This window comes from Sapajus apella, unplaced genomic scaffold, assembly GCF_009761245.1.
Source record: "Sapajus apella isolate SASKATOON/1434 unplaced genomic scaffold, GSC_monkey_1.0 scaffold43, whole genome shotgun sequence".
NCBI lineage: Eukaryota > Metazoa > Chordata > Mammalia > Primates > Cebidae > Sapajus > Sapajus apella.
Window position 1 is genome coordinate 18,711,663 of NW_022436983.1, and position 21,941 is coordinate 18,733,603.

Here is a 21,941-nt window from a genome sequence, read left to right on the forward strand (position 1 = left end):
CTTGTTACCCAGGCTGGAGTGCAATGGCGCGATCTCTGCTCACCGCAAGCTCCGCCTCCCGGGTTCAGGCAATTCTCCTGCCCCAGCCTCCTGAGTCGCTGGGATTACAGGCACGCGCCACCATGCCCAGCTAATTTTTTGTATTTTTAGTAGAGACGGGGTTTCACCGTGTTGACCAGGATGGTCTCGATCTCTTGACCTCGTGATCCACCCGCCTCGGCCTCCCACAGTGCTGGGATTACAGGCTTGAGCCACCGCGCCCGGCCTGGTTTTTTTGTTTTTAACAGGCAGGGTCTCACTCTGTTGCCAGGCTAAAGTACAGTGCCACGATTATAGCCCACTGCAGCCTCAATCTCCTGGACTCAAACGATCCTCCCACCTCAGCCTCCTGAGTAGCTAGGACTGCAAGAATGTGCCACCACAGCCAGCTAATTTTTGTATTTTTTGTAGAGACAGAGTTTTACCATGCGTTACCCAGGCTGGTCTCAAACCCCAGGGCTCAAGCAGTCTGCCCAACTCAACCTCCCAAAGTGCTGGGATTACAGGAGTGAACCACCGTGCCCAGCCTATACTATACCATATTTTGTTTTCTTTCCTTCTTTTTTTTTTTTTTTTTTTTTTTGAGACAGAGTCCAGGCTGGAGTGCAATGGTGCCGTCTCTGCTCACTGCAACCTCTGCCTCCCAGGTTCAAGCAGTGCTCTTGCCTCTGCCTCCCAGGTAGCTGAGATTATAGGCCTGTTCCACCAGGCCCAGCTAATTTTTGTATTTTTAGTAGAGATGGGGTTTCACTATGTTGCCACGCCTTGTCTTAAACTCCGGGCCTCAAGTGATCCGCCTCCCTTGGCCTCCGAAAGTGCTGGGATTACAGGCGTGAGCCACCATGCCTGGCTATACCACATTTTCTTTATTCATTCATCTGCTGATGGACACTTAGGTTGATTCCACATCTTGGCTATTTGAATAATGCTACAGTGAACACAGTAATGTAGATAATCTCTTCAACATGCTGATGTCATTTCCTTTGGATATATACCAAATAGTAGGATTGATGGATTTGACTATTTTTGACATATTAACAAGGCAATTTTACCTAAGGCTAACAAATGAGCTGCTGTCACTTAACCCCATCTTTAAAAGAACCCTCCCTAGGCCAGGCACAATGGCTCACGCCTATAATCCCAGCACTTTGGGAGGCCGAGGCCGGTGGATCACTTGAGGTCAAGAGTTCAAGACCAGCCTGGCCAACATGGCAAAACCCCATCTCTACTAAAAATACAAAAATTAGCTGGGTGTGGTGATGCATGCCTGCAGTCTTAGCTACTCAGGAGGTTGAGACAGGAGAATCACTTGAACCCTGGAGGCCAAGGTTGCAGTGAGCTGAGATTGCGCCACCGCAGCAGTGAGCTGAGATGCACCACCCCCACTCCAGCCTGGGTGACTGAGTGAGACTCTGTCTCAAAAAAAAAAAAAAAAAAAAGTCAGGAGTTTAAGACTAGCTTGGCCAACATGGTGAAACCACGTCTTTACTAAAAATACAAAAATTAGCTGGGCATGGTGGCACAGGCCTATAATCTCAGCTATTCGGGAGGCTGAGACATGAGCTTTGCTTGAACCTTGGAGGCAGAGGTTGCAATGAGCCGCCGAGATCATGCCACTACTCTCCAGCCTGAGTGACAGAGTGAGACTCTGTCTCAAAAAAAAAAAAAAAAGGCCCCCCCCTTCCCCAAAAGAGCCAAAAAGGATCCCTAAAGCAGCAAGTAGTGAAGACGTGTTCAGAGTCGGGTGGGGTAAGAGTCGGCCAGACAGTGGTTCTGGGGTGAGACTGTCCGGGCACCAGGCAGAGCTGTCAATGGAGAGACGAGGGATCAGGCCCTGCTACACCCTGCCCGTGGCACCAGGGCAAGGCCATGTCACCACCTGTGGGCTGGAGCCTACAGGCCGATGGGCAGCTCCCCCTTCCTGCCTCCTTGAAAGGTTTCCTCCCTGCATCAGAACCAGCTGCCTCCCATCCTCAGCAGGCTGGGTGCAGTTGGCTTCTTGGGAAACATGAAGACTCACCTGGTGTCCGTCTTTTGGCAGGTCAGGAACATCCGCAAGGTCCTCAGGAAGATTGAAAAGCCCTTTGGCCTCTACCCCAACTTCCTCAGCCCAGTGAGTGGGAACTGGGTGCAACGTGAGTACAGTGACACCGCTGCCTCTCCTTCGGCGGGGTCCTGCCCAGGCTTCCTAGGAAGACCCTTCCAGGCCCCCGGGCTGAGTGAGGATGTGTTTGTCAGAGCCACAGAGCCAGCAAGGCGTTGGCTCAGTGCTCCTGGACGCCACCTGCCTTCACACGCATCCTGGGGGCTTGCCCGTGGTTGTCTGCTGCTGTTGTGCTGGATGTGAGGGCTGCTGTTTACTGAAGGCCTGCCCTGCACGCTCCTCACCCTTCCTTCTCCTGCCCTGTCAGTGCCACGGCCTTCCATCTCTTACACTGCTGCGGGAGCCTCCTGCATTATACTCCAGGCTCTTGGGAAGGTCCCAGGTGGAGTCGTCCATTCTAGAAGTAGCTCCAAGAGAAGCCAGGCATCCTTTCCCAGCCCCTTTGATCAGGCTCCCCACTTCCAACTTTAAGTTTTTTTGTTTTTTTTTTTTTTGGGATGGAGTCACTCTGTTGCCCAGGCCGGAGTGCAGTGGCGCAGTTGTGGCTCACTGCAACCTCTGCCTCCCAGGTTCAAGAGATTCTCCTGCCTCAGCCTCTCAAGTAGCTGGGACTACAGGTGTGTGCCACCATGCCTAGCTAATTTTTTGTATTTTTAGTAAAGGCGGGGCTTTACCCTGTTGGCCAGGCTGGTCTTGAACTCCTGACCTCAAATGATCCACCCACTTTGGTCTCCCAAAGTGCTGGGGTTACAGGCTTGAGCCACCACTCCCGGCCCCAACTTTAATTTAAAAAAAAAAAGCTGTACAACAATGTAGAAATAAATCACTAATTTACAAATACAGCCGTGGCTCATGCCTGTAATCCAAGTGCTTTGGGAGGCTGAGACAGGTGAATCACAAGGTCAGGAGTTCAAGACCAGCCTGGCCAACATAATGAAATCCTGTCTCTACTAAAAATAGAAAAATTAGCCAGGTGTGGTGGCATGTGTCTGTAGTCCCAGCTACTCGGGAGCCTGAGGCAGGAGAATTGCTTGAACCCGGGAGGTAGAGGTTGCAGTGAGCCAAGATCGCACCATTGCACTCCAGCCTAGGAGACAGAGGGAGAATCCATCTCAAAAAGAAAAAAAAAAAAAAAACATGAATTCACCTTTGCATCTTAGACCTACAAGAAACAGTCCCGGAGTTTTCAGTTCTCTGTTCAGAGACTTGTTTCTTAGCCAGATAATAACCAGTCACCCATGGAACATCATTCACAAGCCACCAGCCCCACCCAGTGCAACAGAAATGGGTTTGGGGGTCACTTAGGTGTGAACATGTGGGCAGGTGCCCCAGGCCCCTGGAATGTGTATGCCTGTTGAGAAGCCCAGCTCTGGGAAGCAGAGGCAGGCCCTGGTCACATGGCCATGGTCAGCCAGAATTGGCAGTGACAGGTTCCATGGGGCCTCCCAAGACCTGCCAGAGCCCCCACCTCCAGTGCTGTGTGCAAATAAGAACCCTTACCCTTTCCCCTGCCTTCAACCCAGCTGTTGTGACATCAGTAAGGGCTCAGAGGCAGAGCAGATAGGAGTCTAATGACTGCATGGCTTGGGGGGAATTCACTGTATCTCTTTGAACCTTGGTTTCCTGTCCTGCAAAATGAGAGAAGAAAGTGAGATGCATTCTTTGTGTGCCATGGAGGGGCGTAGGAAGAATGGTCAAAGGCTGCAGGAAACATATTTCACTTCCATCCTCCAAAGATGACACAGGTTGTCCCAAGAGGGAGCAATGCAAGTGGGCCCTAGAGAGGAGGCATTAGGGGCACTGTGGCGAAGCAGCTGAGGCCTTTCCCTCCAACCTGAGCCTCCCTCAGAAAACCCCACCCAGCAATCTCCCCAGTAATCACCTTACCCCAAGTGGCCTCCTGTAAAAACCACTTACCGAAATGCAAAGTATTTTTAACCAAAACACACCGCCAAATCCAAGAGTACAGGGCAGGTGGCGGGGGCGGGGAGTCGGGGGGCATGGGGAATGAAGGCTTGAATTGCAGATTATGGGCACGGGAAGAGGCAGTTCGATAACAGTTAGTGGCTTTAACTGCAAGACCTGACTGGGTAAGGAGATAAACCCCTCTGCTGGGCGGAGCTGCTCCAGGGCAAGGCAGCAGAACCATGAAAAGGGCTGAGAGGAGTGTGGGCTTCCAGCTAAACTGTTACCTTGGCAAATTATGAGGGAGCCCCTGCTGGGAAGCATAATTTTCTTCTCTGGCTGTGCCAGGGGCTGCAGGTCCAGGCAAAGTCAGTCACATATGGGAAATTGTTTCCTATTAATAAAATACGAGCCCTCAGCCTGCTAAAGAGCAGAGGGGGTTCTAACGCCCAAATGTCTGCCTTCTTCCTCCCCTGGCCTTGGTGCCTGGGGTCATCCCAGGTTTGCTGTGGTTTTTTTGTTGAGTTTTTTTTTTGGTGCACATGTATTCTTTTATCACATGATAGCATTAGCACCTTGCATAAGCTTAAGTACATGCATGTCACTTTCTCTTCTTGAATCTTCAGAACAAGCCTGAAGGCAGGACAGGCAGGGACTGTGTAGCCCATTTGCAACCACAGAAATTGCAGCCTAACGAGGCGGAGGAGGAATTAGGACTGTGTCTCAGCTACCCAGGCCTCTTTTCATCAGCTTCCCACTCCTCCTGGAAACCAAGCTTCCAGGGCAACAGGGAAGCCCCAAGACCATCCTGCTGACTTCACACCCAGGATAAATTCACCAGGCTCCCGATTGCACCCAACACAGATGAGACCACCCTAAGGCTGACCCGCTGAGAGCTGTGGGGGGGGGGGGTCACCAGCCCCTCACTGTGGTGCCTGAGTAACTTGTCCTCCTTGTCCACTGCCTGAATCCCACACTTTCTTCTGTGGGAAGGAAGTGGCAAGTCCAGACCTCCCTGGCGGATACAGGAGCGTGAGCTGCAGCCTGGCAGCTTCCCCAGCATCAGGTCGGCTGATTTCCAGGCTTGTGGCTCAGCCTCCTGCTGCCAGGTGTGACAAGCACATTGGCACAGTCAGGAAGCAGCAGAGCCCGACTCTGCTTTGGGGCTCACGGACACCAGCTTATGCCCCCTTCACGCACTACAGAAGGGAAACTGAGGCCCAGAGTGGGCAGGGGTGCGCCCTGAGCTAATGCAGAGCCACGTCTTCTCCTGTGCCTGTGCTTCTCCCAGCCCCTCTGTCAGTGTTGGGAAAGACCACACTCACACACACACACACAACACACTACATACACACACCTACCACCCACACTCCCTCCCACACACACCACACTACACTCAGACCTACCACCCCCCACACACAACACTACACACACATCTACCACCCATACTCCCTCCCACACACACACATACACACAACACACTACACACACACCTACCACCCACACTCCCTCCCAGACACACACACACTACATACTCCCCCTCACACACAGACCCACACACCCAGACTCCCCTCACACACCACACCCACACACACCCCACACACACATTACACATATTCCCACTACACACACTCCCCTCACACACATCCATACTCCCCTTACACTCTACATAAACACATTACACACTCTTCCCCTACACACACTCACACACTACACACTCCCCACACTCCCCTCATATATACACACACTACACACTCCTCACGCATATACCCACACACTGCACATACTCCCATCACACACACTGCACACCCACACTCCCCCACACACACTACACACGCTCCCCTCACATACACATACACACTCCCTCACACACATCCATACTCCCCTTACACACGCTTATACACGTTACACACACACGCACTACACACTCCCTCACACACATCCATATTCACCTTACACATGCTCTACACACACATTACACACAACCCCACACACTGCACGCTTCCCTCACACACAAACTACACACTCCCTCACACACATCCATACTCACCTTACACATGCACTACACACATTACACGTACCCCCACACACTGCACACTTCCCTCACACACAGACTGCACACCCTCACACATACACCACACGCTCCTCTCACATGCACACACCCCAAACACTACACATACTCCCCCACACACATACTACACACCACCCACACACCCACACACAGTACACACTCCCCTCACACACACACACCACACATACTCCTCTCACATGCTACACACCACACACACTCCCTCACACACACTACCACACACACACTCCCCAAACACATCCACACACCCATACCCCTCAGTGCGCACACACACACACACACACACACCACACACACACACACACACAGTAAAGCAGTGGGACCCTCACATGTGAGATGTCCATGCGAGTGCCCCCGAGAGGCAGTCACATCTCCGCACACCAGACTCTAATGACCTGGTTCCCTCCCCTATGTGCCCTCCCAAGGAAGCCTTGTCACGCACACACTCCGCTACCACATGATTGTGTCTCAACTCCTTGGCTTGGCATTCGAGGCCCTTCCCGGCACGGCTCAAGCCTCCCTCCCTTTCACCCACTCAGCACTCCCTGGGCATCCCTGTGCACCTTGTAGTTACCGGGCACAGAGCGGGAATTGCATGCTGTGCCTCCCCACAAAGAGCCCACGCGCTAGTGAGGGAGGCAGAGCCATACGCAGGCACTCACCACACACCCGGCGGGCACCCGATGGCCAGGCAAGCCCACCACCCAAGGGGAGCACTGCCTCAAGGGCTTCAGATGGTGCCCGGCCTTGTTTCACTAAATCCCCCCGCCACCCTATGGGGAGAGACCCTGAGCAGGCTTGTGAGAACGCCTGAGCCCCCGCATGGGTTACGAGGTGGGGAGGGCGTGCCACACAGGTGACAGCGCCCGTACGTAGCTGCTGTGCCTGTGACAGGGCTGGAGAAGGTCTCTGAGCAGAGGCCTGGAACTCAGTTTGACTTCCAGCCTCCCCTGACCCCTGCTCTGCAACAGACCTGCCCCTCCTCAACATGCCAGGCCTGGCTCAGCCCTCCCCTTCTGTGGGGCACCTAGGAAGGAGAGAGGTGCCACGTCTCCCTTCTCTCCATACCAGAGCACGGCCCAGCCCACCCTGGCCCCTTCCAGCTCCTCCTCAAAGCGCGCGCTTCATCTTAAATGTTCCAGTTTTTGCAGATGCTAGTCGGTTCTGGAACCCTTGCTGGGCCAGGACTTATTTATGGATCAGGGCTGGAGGGGGCCGGAAGGGCGGTGTACCATGTGGCTGGCCTCCTCTCGACCCCGCTTCCTGGGTCCCATCTGCCTTCGCCCTGTCTTTTGGTCCCTTAGTCCTCACACTTGTCTGTCTCTGCGAGTCTCTGTCTTACTCTCGGGCTGACTGTGTGCAGCTGTGGAAGTGAGGCTCTGCCCTTCACCAGCTCGACGGCCTTGGACGAGCCGTTTAGGCTCAGTTGCTGTTCTCCCATCTGGGAAATGGGGTCGATAGTGCCTACCTTGCAGGGTGCCCGGGGAAGATGAAGTTATAAATAATACAGTGAGGCTCCTGGCCCACAATAAATGGTAGCTGTTGGCATGTTCTCTCTCTCTTTCTATCCCTCCCCCCGCCCCGCAACGTTCCCTCTCCCTCTTTCTGCCCCCTTCTCCTGCTGAGGAGTTGAAAACACTCTGCCCATTCCCCCCCCACCCCGCCTTTGGTCCACCCCCCGTTTTCTTTCTTCTCTCTGTCTCTCTGCTTTAAGTGAATCAGAACACAGAGCTGGTTTGTTCTTTCTTAAATCTATCAAATGCCTTTACATTTCCCTGTTGTTAATTTTCAAAGCCTGGGAATGAAATGCTTTCTGTCTTGCTTCTGCAGTGAAGTGTTCCTTGGGCAACCCCTGTTCCTCCTGGGGCAGCCCTGGCTGGAGACAGCTCCGAGTTCGGCCACAGCCTGCGAGGCTCCGCTCCTGGGCTGGCCCAGCCCACCGTCCAGCAGGCAGAGGCCACCGGGCCAGAGAGGGGGGTTTCCGGCTCAATTTTTCCCTCCCCCGCCCCTTAGAACTCCATTTATCCCAATTTGCTAAATTTAAACTCAGTTTTTCTAGAGTGGCTCCTTACTTGAGGGCTTGGCCAGCTAAATTAAGGCTCTTCCTCCTCTTTCCCATGGCCTTTTATGAAGCTGCCCAGCATTAATTATCATGTTTGTCACTGGGTAATAAAAATCTCTGAACTCCCTGCCACCAGATTATCTTTGTAAAGAAATGCAACTCATTTACAGTTAATAACCAGAGGCCCTGCATCCCCAGCCTGCTAAGGCAAGCGATTTAAAGCACCCGCCGGATGAGCCCTTGCACTTTTGCACAGGACAGTCCCTGGTCCAAGTTCAGTGGCTGCTGGCGAGATGCCCACTTCCCACCCGTTTAGGCACCGGGCCCCTGAGGCCAGGTGGGCGTGCAAGGCACTGCCCTGTGAGAGCCGACGGCAGATAGAGATAACGTTCTTGTTCCCTTCCCCCTCACAGACCACGTCTCGGTTGGAGGACTCGGGGACAGTTTTTATGAATATTTGATCAAATCCTGGTTGATGTCGGGCAAGACAGATATGGAGGCTAAAAATATGTACTACGAAGCCTTGGAGGTAAGACAAGCACTGGATTATTCACGGGATGCTGGTCAGCAGCCCCAGGCTCTCTCACAGGCCCCTGAGTGCTGGGGGGGCTGCGGGGCCAGATGGGCCGAGGCTTGCTCCCACCCCCTGCAGTGAAGAAGATTGACAGGACAGTCCCCTCCCAGCAGGCGTTTTACACCCCTGTGGACCCTCCCGAATGCTCTAAGATTGAGACTGGTTTAGATGCAAAACCCAAGCTCGGGGAGGTAAAGTCGTTTGTCCGAGTTCTCACAGGAAGTGACCCTTAGTCTGATTCAGAAACCACCACCTGCTTGCTGTCTGTGCGTCAGATGATGTATCAGAGCCCAGAGCGCAGCCACACTGTGGGCTTGCACCCCCAATGGTGGCTGCTAGAGTGAGACCTTTAGCCATGTCTTCCTTGCGCAACAGAGGTGACATGAGAAGTATGTCCAAGCTGGAAGAGGTCTCCTTCAGTGGAGCATCCAGTTTTGCTCCTTCTCTTTATGTGGATGGAAACCAAGTCCCAGAGAGGGGAAGGCCCTTGCCCAAAGCCACACAGCACAGAGCTGGCTGAGCTGGCACCACTGCTGGTCTGTCGGTGAGGTATGGAGTGAATGAGGGCTGGAAGGCTGAGGTGAGTCCCTCCAAACTGGAGAGGCCAGGACAGAAGAGGGAATCAGCTACCCTGAGCTGCTGGGAAGAGGGCTAGACCAGGACAGAAGAGGGAATCAGCTAGCCTGAGCTGCTGGGAAGAGAGCTAGAGAACCCCACTGCTGAACAGACACCTCGGAACTCAACTAAGGAAAAGGCACTGAGCGGGTTCTGGGCCTCAGTTTCCCCATAAAGCAAGTTGAGCAAGTTGGAGCTACTCTGCCACCACCTGGGTCTACATTACCCCCTTATGTCCTTTAAACTGGCTTCCCCTCTGCTTTGCACTCTGAATGCTCTATGGGGAACAAAAGCCAGACGAGCTGGACACGCACATCCCTCTCCTCTCTGGCTTCCCTTAGCACCTGTAATAAACCCGACTCCTCTCCTTTACCCACCAGGTCCGCCTTCCCTGGGCCCTGCTGATCACCCTGACTTCATGCCTACCTCTTTGCCCTATGCGCTCTGGGCTCTGGGCACCAGTCTTCCTGCTCTTCCTCAGATACCCCAGGTGATTCCCACCTCAGGGCCTTTGCACTTGCTACCCCCCCTGCCTGGAATTTCATTGCAATGGCTGGGTCCCACTCACTAGTCAACTCTCAAGTCAAATGCCACTGAAACTACCATTCCCAGCCTATCACATTCCCAGGCTTATTCTCTTCAACTTCATCAGCCTCTAAAATTATCACAGGCACAGATTTGTTTACTTCTTCATTGTCTATCTTCCCCAAATACAATATGAGTTATCTGAGATCAGAGATCTTGTCTGCGCCTAAAACTGCCTGGCACATAGCAGGCACATGGTAACTGTTTTGCAAACAAACGAATGAATGAATGAATGCTGAAAGGATGGATGGAGGGAAGGATGGGTGAGTAGACAGATGAGTGGGTGGATGGGTAGGTGGGTGTGGACAGATGAATGGATGTTTAGATGATCTCTAACTACCCTCTGATCACAGGAATCTGGCCAGGAATGGTGGTGCTTAAAAGACACACATTGACATGGACTGGTAGAGCTCAGGACCCTTTAAACTGTAGGCTCAGCAATGAGTTTTCCCTGCCCAGCTCCCTGGCACAAGACCTCAGTCATGAAGCAGCTTCTGGGACTCCAGTCCCATCTCAATCTGAGTCTCAGCCTTGTTCACTCCTGGCTTTGGCTGAGCTCAGACCAGAGCCCGTCAGAGAATTCGTGTGCAGCTGGTGGCGGTGGTGGCCGGAGCCTGCTGCCCAGAGGCCCTTTATGCCTTCCCTTACAGAGTAAACATGAAGTTAATGAGCAGCCAGGCTCCCTGTCCTCAGGGCACACTGTAGTTGAGGCTTCAAGGGAAGAAATGGCCATGAATTATTTAAGGAAACTCCGGAGCACTTGATTTTATAGGAGAGAACTTTGAATAGAAGAGGCTTTGCTCTCTGCATTTGATCTCCCCAGTGAAGAGCTGGAGTGTCTGTGACCCTGGGTGAAAGCTGGGCCTCTGGCAAGTTTGGGGTTTTGAAGAATGTTCTGGTGGTTCTCAACCTTGTTGGCATGTTAAAATCACCTAGGGAGCTGCAAAGTCCTGATGTCCAGACTGCACCCCTGACTCAGAACCTCTGGGCCCCAGCCCGGGCCACATATAAACCTTGGGATTTCCATGTATAACCAGGGCTGGGAACCACTGAGCAAAGACCTTCACCCCTGCCTGCACCTTAGCATCACCTGGGGAGCTTAAAAATCCCGTGCCTAGCCTCACCCCAGGCCAATTAAATCCCAATCCAAGCTTTTTAAAAAGTTTCTCCCACAATTCTGTTGTGCAGCTGGGGTCAGAAACCACCAGGTTAGACCAGTGTCCAGCTGGGGTGGGCATGGGAGGGTCAGATAGATTGGACTGGGCACACCCCTGAGTGTCACCGCAGGAGAAAAACAAGAACAGGGAGAGCTTCAGTCACTTGGGCCTTCTCTGGACCAGTGCGCGAAGTACCTTGTTGTCTTTAGTCCCCATCTTACAAATGATGAAACTGAGGGGATAGAAAGGCCCAAGGTCCACACAGCAACAAGTGTCAGAGCCAGGACACAAACACGGATCTGACTCCAGATCCATGGGCTGGCCCTCACCTACCGGTGGCCAAATCACAGAGGGGCCTGGCCTGTCTGAAACCCCTCCCTCGAGTGCTCAGATGGGGGCTCCTGCCGGCAGCAGAGGAAGGAACAGCCAGCACCAGGCGCTGAGCCAGCCTTCGAATATCGTCTCCTTTAGTCCTCACAACCGATCCAGCAATTGTTATTCCTGTTTTGTAGATGAGCAAAGTGACTCTTCAGAAAACTGAAATGTCACCCAAAGTCATCTAGCTCTTAAATTGCAGGGCTGAGATTCAGACCCAGGCCTCCCACTACTCGGTACTCAGTGCCTACAGGTTACCCCTGCTCTGCAAGGAACAGTACAAACGTTCTTGTTAATATATTTAAAAAGTAAGCCCGGTCTTATGCCCCCCTTAGCTCCTTGCACTGCCTCTTGCTGTGATGAAAACCTTTACCAGTCGTTTGCCAGGCTGCGCCGTCTCGTATTGTGCTCGGAGTTTTAGAAAGCCTTGTTTTTTGCCTTTGCATCTGCGTGTCTCAATTGTCTTCAAAGAGGCACTGGTTTGTAATTTCCTCTTGACTGCAGTGGCTTAGCTTGGGGCCAACCCCAAGTGGAAATAACCAGAGGGAGACGGTCTGGCCGGTGCAGGTGCCAGCTCCAGTGTGTGGCATCCTGAAGTCTCCCTCACATGTCTGTGTTCTCTCCCAGTGTGTTGACAACTGATGACTCTGACCCAGGTTTCTGAGCCCTGACACTCCTCCCCTGCATGGCATGCTTAGCAATGCCAAGCAGCCGCTGGGGACTTGGCTCTGCCCGGGAGCCAGGAGGGGCCCAGAGCAGACCACTCCCCTCCCCGGCAGCCCGGCTGCTTTGCAGGTGCCCTCAGCACTCCCCCATGTGGAGCAGGTGCCCCGGCATGTCACATCATGAGCACTTCCCCACCTGCCACTCAGTGTGGGTCCTGTAGCCAGCTCACAGCCCTGGGCCCTGACCGGAGAGAAAAAAGGAAAAAACAGACCGAGGAGTGAACGAATGTTTTGTGAGCATCTTCTGCATGTCTCGCACTGACTGGGGGCTGCTGGTGGTGGCTTCTGTTGTCACACAGCACTCAGAGTCTGGGAGAGAGACAGGTATGCAACAGAAACATACACCAAGTAGGAATGGCACCAGGTAGAAAGGTGATGGGTCCACAGGTAACGGGAGTGACAGTCCTGCTTTAAATTGGGGCATCCTCTCCAAGTAAGTGACATCCTGGAGGAGGTGGAGTTAGCAGAGTCAGGGCTGGAGCATCAGCCAAGCCCCGAAGGAGGAAGAAAAATGTAGCCTTTGAGAATGTCACCTTTGCAGAGACATTCCCTGGCCTCACTCTGCAAAGTAGGGCACTGCCCCTGCCCCAATTTTTTTTTTTTTTTTTTTGAGACAGAGTCTCCCTCTGTTGCCCAGGGTGGAGTGCAGTGGCGCAGTCTCTGCTCACTGCAACCTCTGCCTCCTAGATTCAAATGACTCTCCCACCTCAGCCTCCCAAGTAGTTGAGACTACAGGTACACACTACTATGCCCAGATAATTTTTATATATTTAGTAGAGATGGGTTTTCGCCATATTGCCAGGATGGTTTCAAACTACTGGGCTCAAGTCATCCATCTGCTTCAGCCTTCCGAAGTGTTGGGATTATAGGCGTGAACCACTGTGTCCAGCGCCTACCCCCTGCCAATTTTTTAATCTCATCCTCTCACTTTGTTTTATTCAAAATGCTGATCACAAATTGTACCTCTCAGCCAGTTGTGGTGGCTCACGCCTGTAATCCCAGCACTTTGGGAGGCCAAGGCAGGTGGATCATCTGAGGTCAGGAGTTCAAGACCAGCCTGGCCAACACAGTGAAACCCCGTCTCTACTAAAAATACAAAAATGAGCTGGGGGTGGTGGCGCGTGCCTGTAATCCCAGCTACTTCGGAGGCTCAGGCGTGAGAATGGCTTGAACCTGAGAGGCAGAGGTTGCAGTGAACCAAGATTGTGCCACCACACTCCAACCTGGGAGGCAGAGTGAGACTGTGTCTCAAAACAAAACAAATTTCCCCTCTCATGTATATTTGGTTTTATTGGAAATTCTCTGCTCTAATGGGTGAGCTCCCTGAGGCAGGGTCCAGGCTTCTCTCCAGCACACCTGTAGCCCCAGCACCTAGCACAGCACTGACACCAAGGAAATTAATGGCTCAGGAAAGACTGGAAGCCAGGAGGTGCATGAGTGAAAGGAGCCACTGTGGGTGAGATAGGGGGAGAAGGGAGGGCAGGAGACAGACTGCAGAGGAATCACAGGAGCCGGTAATTATTGGGGACTCTCTGCTGGAAAATATGCCAAGCCCTGCAGACTTATCTCATTTAATTCTCACAACCCTAAGAGGCAGTTAATGCTCTTCTCCCAAGTTTATACATTAGGAAACTGAGGCACAGAGAGAACAGGCAACCTGCCCAGTATCACACAGCATGGAACTGGTGGAGATGAGATTTGAACCTGACGAGTCTGTGCCCAAGAGCCATGTCCATAGCATCAGGTCCACCCTCAGGGTCCAGATCATGGAGTCTTGGAGGCCCCTCTGGACTTTCACATAAGAGCACTTGGAAACCACTGAAGGTTCTAAGCAGGCAGGTGATATGATCCAGTTCGTTAATTACCAAGTTCAGAGACCCCCTGAAGAGTAGATTGGAGGGGTGAGAGTGGAGGCAGAGGCCTGGCAAGGGCCCCAGAGGACCCCAGTCATGGACCAGGTCCCACCAGCCCATGGAGTCTGGCTGGAGGCTGTGTGAGGCTCCTCCCACCCCCTCTTGTGCCCAGGGCTCCTGGGGCTGACAGCAGTCTGACACTTTTCACAGCCTCGACATCCCAGAGTTTACAGCAGCATCACCTCTTTTCCCACCAAAAGGCATGGCCGTTGGGTAGTGGAGAAGCAGAGCTCTGGACCTTGTGGGGTCTTATTTCTAGGCTGGTGTGGCTGGGTGACCTGGAACAAGCTGCCTCCCCGCCCCCGTTTATCTGTGTTGGATGCTACCACCAAGGTGCCTGGCTTGCTATAGGCATTAAATGAGGAAACGTGACAAAATACCCGTAGAGAGCAGCGCTTCACTTTCTGCAGGAAACGGATAAGAATAGATGGACATTCTTCCCATAAATATGCACATCCACAAAAAAGTGTTGGGTACAGTTTTAGGGGCCTGGACCCCTGAAATCCATCCACAGGCTAGCTGGGCTTCCGGTTAAGATCAGAGGACATAATGGAGGACATATTTTAAAAATAAAAACTTTTAATGTTTTTTAAAACATAGAAGATTTTAAAGGCTGTGTGAGAGACTTGCCCTGGGGAGCTGCCCTGAGTCTGAGCCTCCTAGCAAGTAGCAGCCCCTCCTGTGGCCCTGGCAGGCATCTTGGTCAGCAGAGATCATTGGGCCTCCTCTGCTTGGGATGGAGGGCTTGGCAGAGCTGCTCTTGCTACTGTCTCCAAAATGTTCATTCTCCATCCTTTCCCCCCTTCTCTGTGCCCTCCCATGCCCCTTCTCCCCGCCCAATCCCCACCTTGCTCCCAGGCGATAGAGACCTACTTGCTGAATGTCTCTCCCGGGGGGCTGACCTACATTGCTGAGTGGCGAGGGGGGATTCTGGACCACAAGATGGGGCACCTGGCCTGTTTCTCCGGGGGCATGATCGCCCTCGGCGCTGAGGATGCCAAGGAAGAAAAGAGGGCCCACTACCGAGAGCTCGCAGCCCAGATCACCAAGACGTGCCACGAGTCATACGCCCGCTCAGGTAACCCTGCAAGGGGAAGGGGCAGCAGGAGAGACTGAGGCTAGACACCAGGAAAGACCAGCAGCAGTGAGCGAAGGAAGCACATGGCCTTAGGGAAGCTTCCCCTTGGAAGTTAGGTGGAATTTGAGAGATGTGCTGTCCAGGCTCCGAGACTGTCCCCTGAATGAAAGGGAAGGTAGTACCGGCACGGTAAACACTTTGCATGTGCCCAGCACTCTTCCACCCTTGACACACACCATCACTGAACCTCACCACACAGATGAGGAAACTGAGGCTCAGAGGTTACTTGGCCAAGGTCCCTTGGGGACACAGAGTAAAGGATCCTCCAGCCCCTGAGGCAGAAATGGTGGCTTCCTGAGCCCAACACGTGTCCCACCCTGAGTCCCCTACCTTCGACTGTGCCTCTGCCTTTTCCCCAGCACCCGCCGTAGAGTGGGTCTCACTGCCTCCTACTCCCACCTGTTTAGTCTGCCTCTTTGACCCATGACCACCGGAAAGCCTGAGAGCTTGGTCCTCCCCACCCACTAGTCACCACTGAATTGTCAGACGCTAGAGTCAGGGGTCACATGTGAGAGCATGAGCCTGGCTCCTCATTCTGCACAGAGAAACGGAGTCAGCCCAGAGAGGGGAGGTGACTTAGCCAAAGTCACACTGCACGTGAAGAACTGATCTGGGCTAGAACCCAAGCCTTCTGATGTCTGGTTCCACCCGGCATGCAGACTGCGCCCCTCAGAAAAATCCCTGGCCCCCTTGTGGTCCCAGGAGACATCTGCTGCTCTCAGTGTTAATCCCAGTGTTGGTTGGAGGGGTCGACCCAAGATTTGGAGTCAAAATCCCAGGCTCAAGCGCCGCTCTGCCGCTACCAGCTGGGCTGCCTCTGTTTTCTTGTCTGTTGGATGGGAATAATGACACAGGTCTCAGAGTGAGGCACAGGGTCCCATGAGAAAGGTCTTTGGCCGCCGCCTTGGCCAGCAGCACTGCTGGCACTTGCGGACAGCTCACCACCATGTGTCTGCGCCGCTCCAGTTGAATGGGGTCTCCTGGAGCTGTTTCCAGGAAGTCAGAGATTCGCAATGGGTCTTTAAAACTGGTCGTTCCTTCTCTTCAAAGCGCTTGCTCTGCCAGGGCCATAAACAAATAAGAAATCTCAGGAATAATAAAAAGCTCACTACTTGTCTGGGACAATCAGCCCAGACCATAAAAGACAGCCGCTTAATAGAGCATATTGTTCCAGCCGGCCCCTGCCCCCACCCCACTAGCGACTTGGCAAAACAAATGTTTTCTGATGGCCAGGAACCGCTTCACCATTTGAAAAGATTAGAGATGCCAGGGGTCTAGCTATTTCCTCTTCCCTCAAGCCTGCCATGGAAGAGTAGGAAGTCCTGCAAACCTCTAGCCCCTGCCTCTAGAGGAAAGCAACCCAGGATCTCTCGGGGTTCTGAACCCTGGTGGGTGGGAAGAGGGCTCACATCAGGAATGGAGCTGGGGACTCAGGTGACCTAGACAGGAGGGACAGGCTAAGGAGGAGGATCTGGCCCTCATGCCCTGCATGTTGGGCCTATGAGGGTTAGACCCAGGAGGGAAAGAGCACCACCCTATGAGAAGCATCAGATGCATCCAGAGTCAAGTTCCAGCTCAGCCACAACTTGCTGTGTTACCTTGGGCAAATTACTTAGCCTCTCTGATCCTCAGTTTCCACATGTGTGAGAGGGATAGTAGCAATTACCTTAGTAAAGAAACATTTTTTGAGGATTGAAATGGTGTATTAAAGCACCCAGCACAGCCTTTGAAATCATAAATCGTGGCTGTAGAGGTGGTTTTAATTATGGCCATGCAGCCTGGCACAGTGGCTCACACCTGTAATCCCAGCACTTTGGGAGGCCGAGACGGTGGGCTACCTGAGGTCAGGAGTTTGAGACCAGCCTGGCCAACATGGCGAAACCCCATCTCTACTAAAAGTAGGAAAATCAGCTGGGAGTGGTGGTGCATGCCTGTAGTCTCAGCTACTGGGGAGGCTGCAGCAGGAGAATCACTTGAACCCGGGAGGTGGAGATTGCAGCGGTGAGCCAAGATCGCACCATTGCACTCCAGCCTGGGCAATAAGAGCGAAACCCCATCTCATACAAATGATGGCCATGCAGACAAGAATGGCAGCAAATTGCCCCAGAACAAAACAGTGACAGTAACAGAACCCAGACTTCCTCGGACCTTCCTCGGCTCCCTCTGTGGAAGTAGGCGCATTTCTGGGCAATCTTCCCTTCATCTCCACCTTAGCAGTTCTGAGACTGTACAAGTTTGCCCTGGGAGGTGTTAAAAGTAGATCTCTAAGAAAAAAGGTCATTGCATATTAGCGTATTAAAGGATCTGATAAATCCTGCAGACTGGAGACTGACTTTGTTTAACCCTCTGTTTCCCCCATGTGTTGAAAACCAAAACCCTCTTGGCTGAGGTGTGACTAACCTCTTGCAGAGCTATTGCCTCAAAGTGCACAGCTGTGGGACCCCACCCAAACCTTCGCCTACCCAAGACTGCCGAGTGGCTCATTCAGACTCAGAGTCCAAAGCTGCTCAGATTTGGAGTCCCCAGGGGTCTTGTTTTGTCCAGCCCAGGCCAAGGGGGAAGCAGTGCATCTGCCAGTGCAGCCTCACGCAGCAGTCCAGGCAGGGGCACCCCACACCCACACACCCCTAACATCACCCTGGCCGTGGGTTCGAGGCAGCTGGGGCTGGATCCCGGACAGCAGGAGGTGGGAAGTCTGACCTGGGCTTTCTGCTTGGCTGTTTCCCCAGACACCAAACTCGGGCCCGAGGCCTTCTGGTTCAACTCTGGCAGAGAGGCCGTGGCCACCCAGCTGAGTGAGAGCTACTACATCCTCCGGCCAGAGGTGGTAGAGAGCTACATGTACCTGTGGCGACAGACCCACGACCCCATCTACAGGGAGTGGGGCTGGGAGGTGGTGCTGGTGAGTGGCCCTCAGGGATGGGCGGCTGGGTGCAGGTGCCCCTGAGAATTCATAGACAGCCAGGTGCTAGGTACCCTGGCTTGGGCACGGAGAGGAAGGCTAAGCCACGTTGACCTCTGGCTACAGTTCAGAGTACAAAGGGTCAAGGTGGTGGTTACAGAGTCGGGAGTCCCCAGCTGGGCAAAGCCGCCCAGAGACAGGACAGGGCTGACCCATGAAGGGGGTTTTGAGTGCCCATGGCCTTGGGACCAGACCTCAGCAAACTTAGAGGGCCAGAGGCGAGGCAGCTGTCCAGAGCACCACGCCACCACTGCTGTCCCGATAGATGCTTTCCTGCTCCCAAAGCTGGGCAGCTCATTTCCGCCTCCCTCTTCCCACAGGCAGCCTAGCCTCAGGGAGTCCCTACCCTAGTTTCTACTGGTCCTCGAGGCCTACCCTGCCCTCAGCCCCTGGCCCCACACCTAGGTAGAAAGCTCATGGCCGTGTTGGGGGAGGTGTCAGAGGCAGGTATGGGGATTCCAGGAGGTTCCCTGGTGGATGCTGAGCCTTCTCTGCCCCTCTCTCCCCCACTACCGCCCCCCTATGCCCACTCTAAGCATTGCACTCAGATGGGGCCCGGGGCATCCTCAGGTTCACTGGCCTGGTTAAGTCCTCCTGCTTCTCCAGGACCCTTATTCTTGGCCTTCAGAGGCCAAGCATCTTGTGCTCCTATGCCCAGTCCACAGACCCCTCAGTGGGTAGAAATTGTACTTATCAGCCTACAGGCAACACAGCGAAACCCCATCTGTACCAAAAAATACAAAAATGAGCCAGGCATGGTGGCACATGCCTGTAGTCCCAGCTACTTGAGGAGCTGAGGCAAGAGGACTGCTTAAGCTCAGGTGGTTGAGGCTGCATTGAGCTATGATTGTCCCACTGCCCTCCAGCCTGGGTGACAAAGTGAGACCTTGTCTCAAAAAAAAAAAAAAATGCATTTATATAGAAAGATGAATGGCATGGCCCACGTGCCTCCAGCCAAGGGACCATCTCTCCAGAGAATCCCTGGGATACCAAGTCCATCCCAAATCCTAGCCCATGGCCATTACTAATGGCCTCTCTTCACCTCTGCCTACGTCTGTGGGTGAATCTGTGAGACCAGCCTAGTCCCCTGAAACACAAAAAGAAGCTTCCTCTAAGTTCAAACCAGGTGAAGAACTCAGGACAGGCAGCCCTTCAGGCCAGAGCTCTCAGAGGTGTGGGTGGAGGGAGTGTGGCCCCTCCAGCCTGGGGACAGGTGGCTGAACCCTGACAAATAATTTGGCCTTCTGTTCCCACAAATGCCAGGAGTCTGCAGCCAAGGGGTGGGGGTGCTGTTTTCGAGCTCCAGCCTGGCAGGCATGTGCAAGTCTTGAGGGCCTTTCCCTCCCGTGCTAATGCTGTCTTCCTCTTCTTCAGGCCTTGGAGAAATACTGTCGGACAGAAGCCGGTTTCTCCGGGATCCAGGACGTGTACAGTAGCACCCCCAACCACGACAACAAGCAGCAGAGCTTCTTTCTAGCGGAGACGCTAAAGTGAGCAGCCTGGGCTTTTCCTAGGGATGGACAGGTGGGAGATCGGGGGTGGGGGTCCGCAGTCCTTCCCCTCCACAGTTAGGTCCTGTGGTCACCCAAGATGGGTGGAGCGCCCTGCACCCCAGGGGTGAGCCTTGGGCCAGGCCGCTTTCTCAGAGAGTGAGACTGGGGCAGACTCCAGGTTCCCTAGGGATGCGCCGTGTACTGCAGCTTCCTTCAGTTTCTCACCTGTCTCCCCAGGTTACTTCTGTTCTGGGAGCTGCGTCCTCACGTGTGAAATGGGATAGGATTAACGATGATGATGTCAGTACTGGTTGCTGGCATTGACATTCCCTCCTGGGGCCTCTGTAGTGTGGCTGCTGCACCCCCCTCACTTTCTTGCCACAGAAATTGGCCACCCCACTGCCTCGCTGTTCCCCAAAGCCAGCCCTGTGTGCTTTAACCCTTTAGGGTGGGTCAGAATGATCAGTTCTTCCATCAGGGAAAAAACTCACAGCCAACTAGTTTTTAAAATCATGCGTATTTTAACTCATAGGCAGGAAGCTGGAGTTCTAGAGTCACAGCCCCCTGTTCATCTTAGTGCCCTAATGTGTACTCTGAATGTAGCGTCTCGGTGGGCAGCAGCGGGCACATAAGAACCTATTGGACTAGAGCAGCCTCCAGCCCCCTGCAGAGGAGAACCTGGGCCATGCGAGCTCACATACGAGGCTGGGCAGGTGAAGCTGGCTGATGGCAGAGCCAGGGTAAACTAAGTCCTTCCGACCCCAAAGCTCGAGGCTTTTCTCTGCATCCACAGCCTCCTTCCTCAAGACTAGCACCCCTACCCTGCCACCCACAGTTTTGGGGTTTCAGGCTCCTGACCTTGGCCACGGGCCCATCACAAAGGCCGAGACTTGTTCCCGGGCCCACTCTTCTTCCCCAGGCCACTGACAGACTGTGTCTTGCTTCCCTGCCCCACCCGGGGCACAGGTATCTCTATCTTCTGTTCTCTGAAGATGACTTGCTCTCCCTGGAAGACTGGGTGTTCAACACCGAGGCCCACCCACTCCCAGTGAACCACTCAGACAGCTCCGGCAGGGCCTGGGGCAGACACTGACTGTCTCCCACCACCACCCTGGGAACGTTGCAGGGATGCCTTGCCTTTTCAGGATTTGGGACTGTTCTCAAAGGGATTGGGAACGAAGGCCCCATCTCGGGCAGACCCCCAGCAGATGTGTCGGACAAGCAACTTCTTTTCCTCTATGAGGAGACAGGACTTGGAGACGCAGCGATGTCACACGAGGGCTGTGGCCACAGTGGCCCACACATTCCTTTCTACAGAGAATTTCTATGAAGCCACTCACTTGCCATTCCAGGGCCGAAGGGCCGGAGGTTTGCATATCCGCCCCATGTATTTGATTTGCTTCCTTTTGGTTTCTCGGTTTTTGTTTTTGCTTGATTTTGTCTTTACAGTTTAGTTTTATCACAATTATACATATAGTTTTTAAAATCATGCGCATTCTAAAATGGTGTCTTCCTGATAAACAAAACCCAGTGCTTCAGCACACATGAAATCTTGACCCCATTATCTATGTTTTAAATGCTTTTTGCCCAAAACTGACCCTACATTCAACTATGTGTCATTTACCTTATAATTTGAGGAGGGGTTCCCTTTGATTGGGCCTCAGTGTTACAAATCACTAGTGATATTTTCATTATTATTGTAATGGGAAAATCTGTGAACCAGAATAAAAGAGTTTATTGCATAAGAAATATGACTGGGCTCATTGCACATCAGTGACTCCTAGAAAAAGCCATTGCAGTGTTACCGTCAGAAAGAATAATCAACCAGCAGTTGATTTAAGGTATCATTTAGTAAATGATTCCAACTTCTATTACCTCCCCTGAATCGGTCCTGATATATTCAAGAAGCATGAGGCCAGTCCTTCAGATGGATTGTTCATTTATACTCAGGTTGCGACTGGGAAGAGGCCCAGGGAGGAGCTGCAATTCGCCTAAGGTCACACAGCCCGTAAAAGGCAGAGGTGAGTCTCGCCCCTGCCATCTCCTGGCCACCCCAGTTGAGTGTCCTGATGCCCCATCATTCAGCAGATGCTTGGTGAGTGCCTGTAACGGGCCACACACTGAGCTAGAGGCCAGGGACACCACTGAGAGTGAGGAAGCCGTGAGCCCTCAGTCAAGGGGTCAGGAGGGGAGAGAGCGATGCTA

General features: G+C 53.2%; 1 protein-coding gene across 1 annotated transcript in view; it reads left to right on the forward strand.

Annotated features, from left to right (window-relative positions):
- The window catches only part of MAN1C1 (mannosidase alpha class 1C member 1), a 174,507-nt gene extending 153,022 nt beyond the window's left edge, over positions 1–21,485 (forward strand). The window contains exons 7-12 of the mRNA XM_032300879.1: positions 2,081–2,174; positions 8,613–8,728; positions 15,002–15,221; positions 18,011–18,183; positions 19,618–19,733; positions 20,703–21,485. Coding sequence (XP_032156770.1) covers positions 2,081–2,174; positions 8,613–8,728; positions 15,002–15,221; positions 18,011–18,183; positions 19,618–19,733; positions 20,703–20,829 — 846 coding nt within the window. The 3' untranslated portion in view covers positions 20,830–21,485. The remainder of the gene's footprint in view (positions 1–2,080; positions 2,175–8,612; positions 8,729–15,001; positions 15,222–18,010; positions 18,184–19,617; positions 19,734–20,702) is intronic.
- The last annotated feature ends 456 nt before the right edge of the window (positions 21,486–21,941 follow it).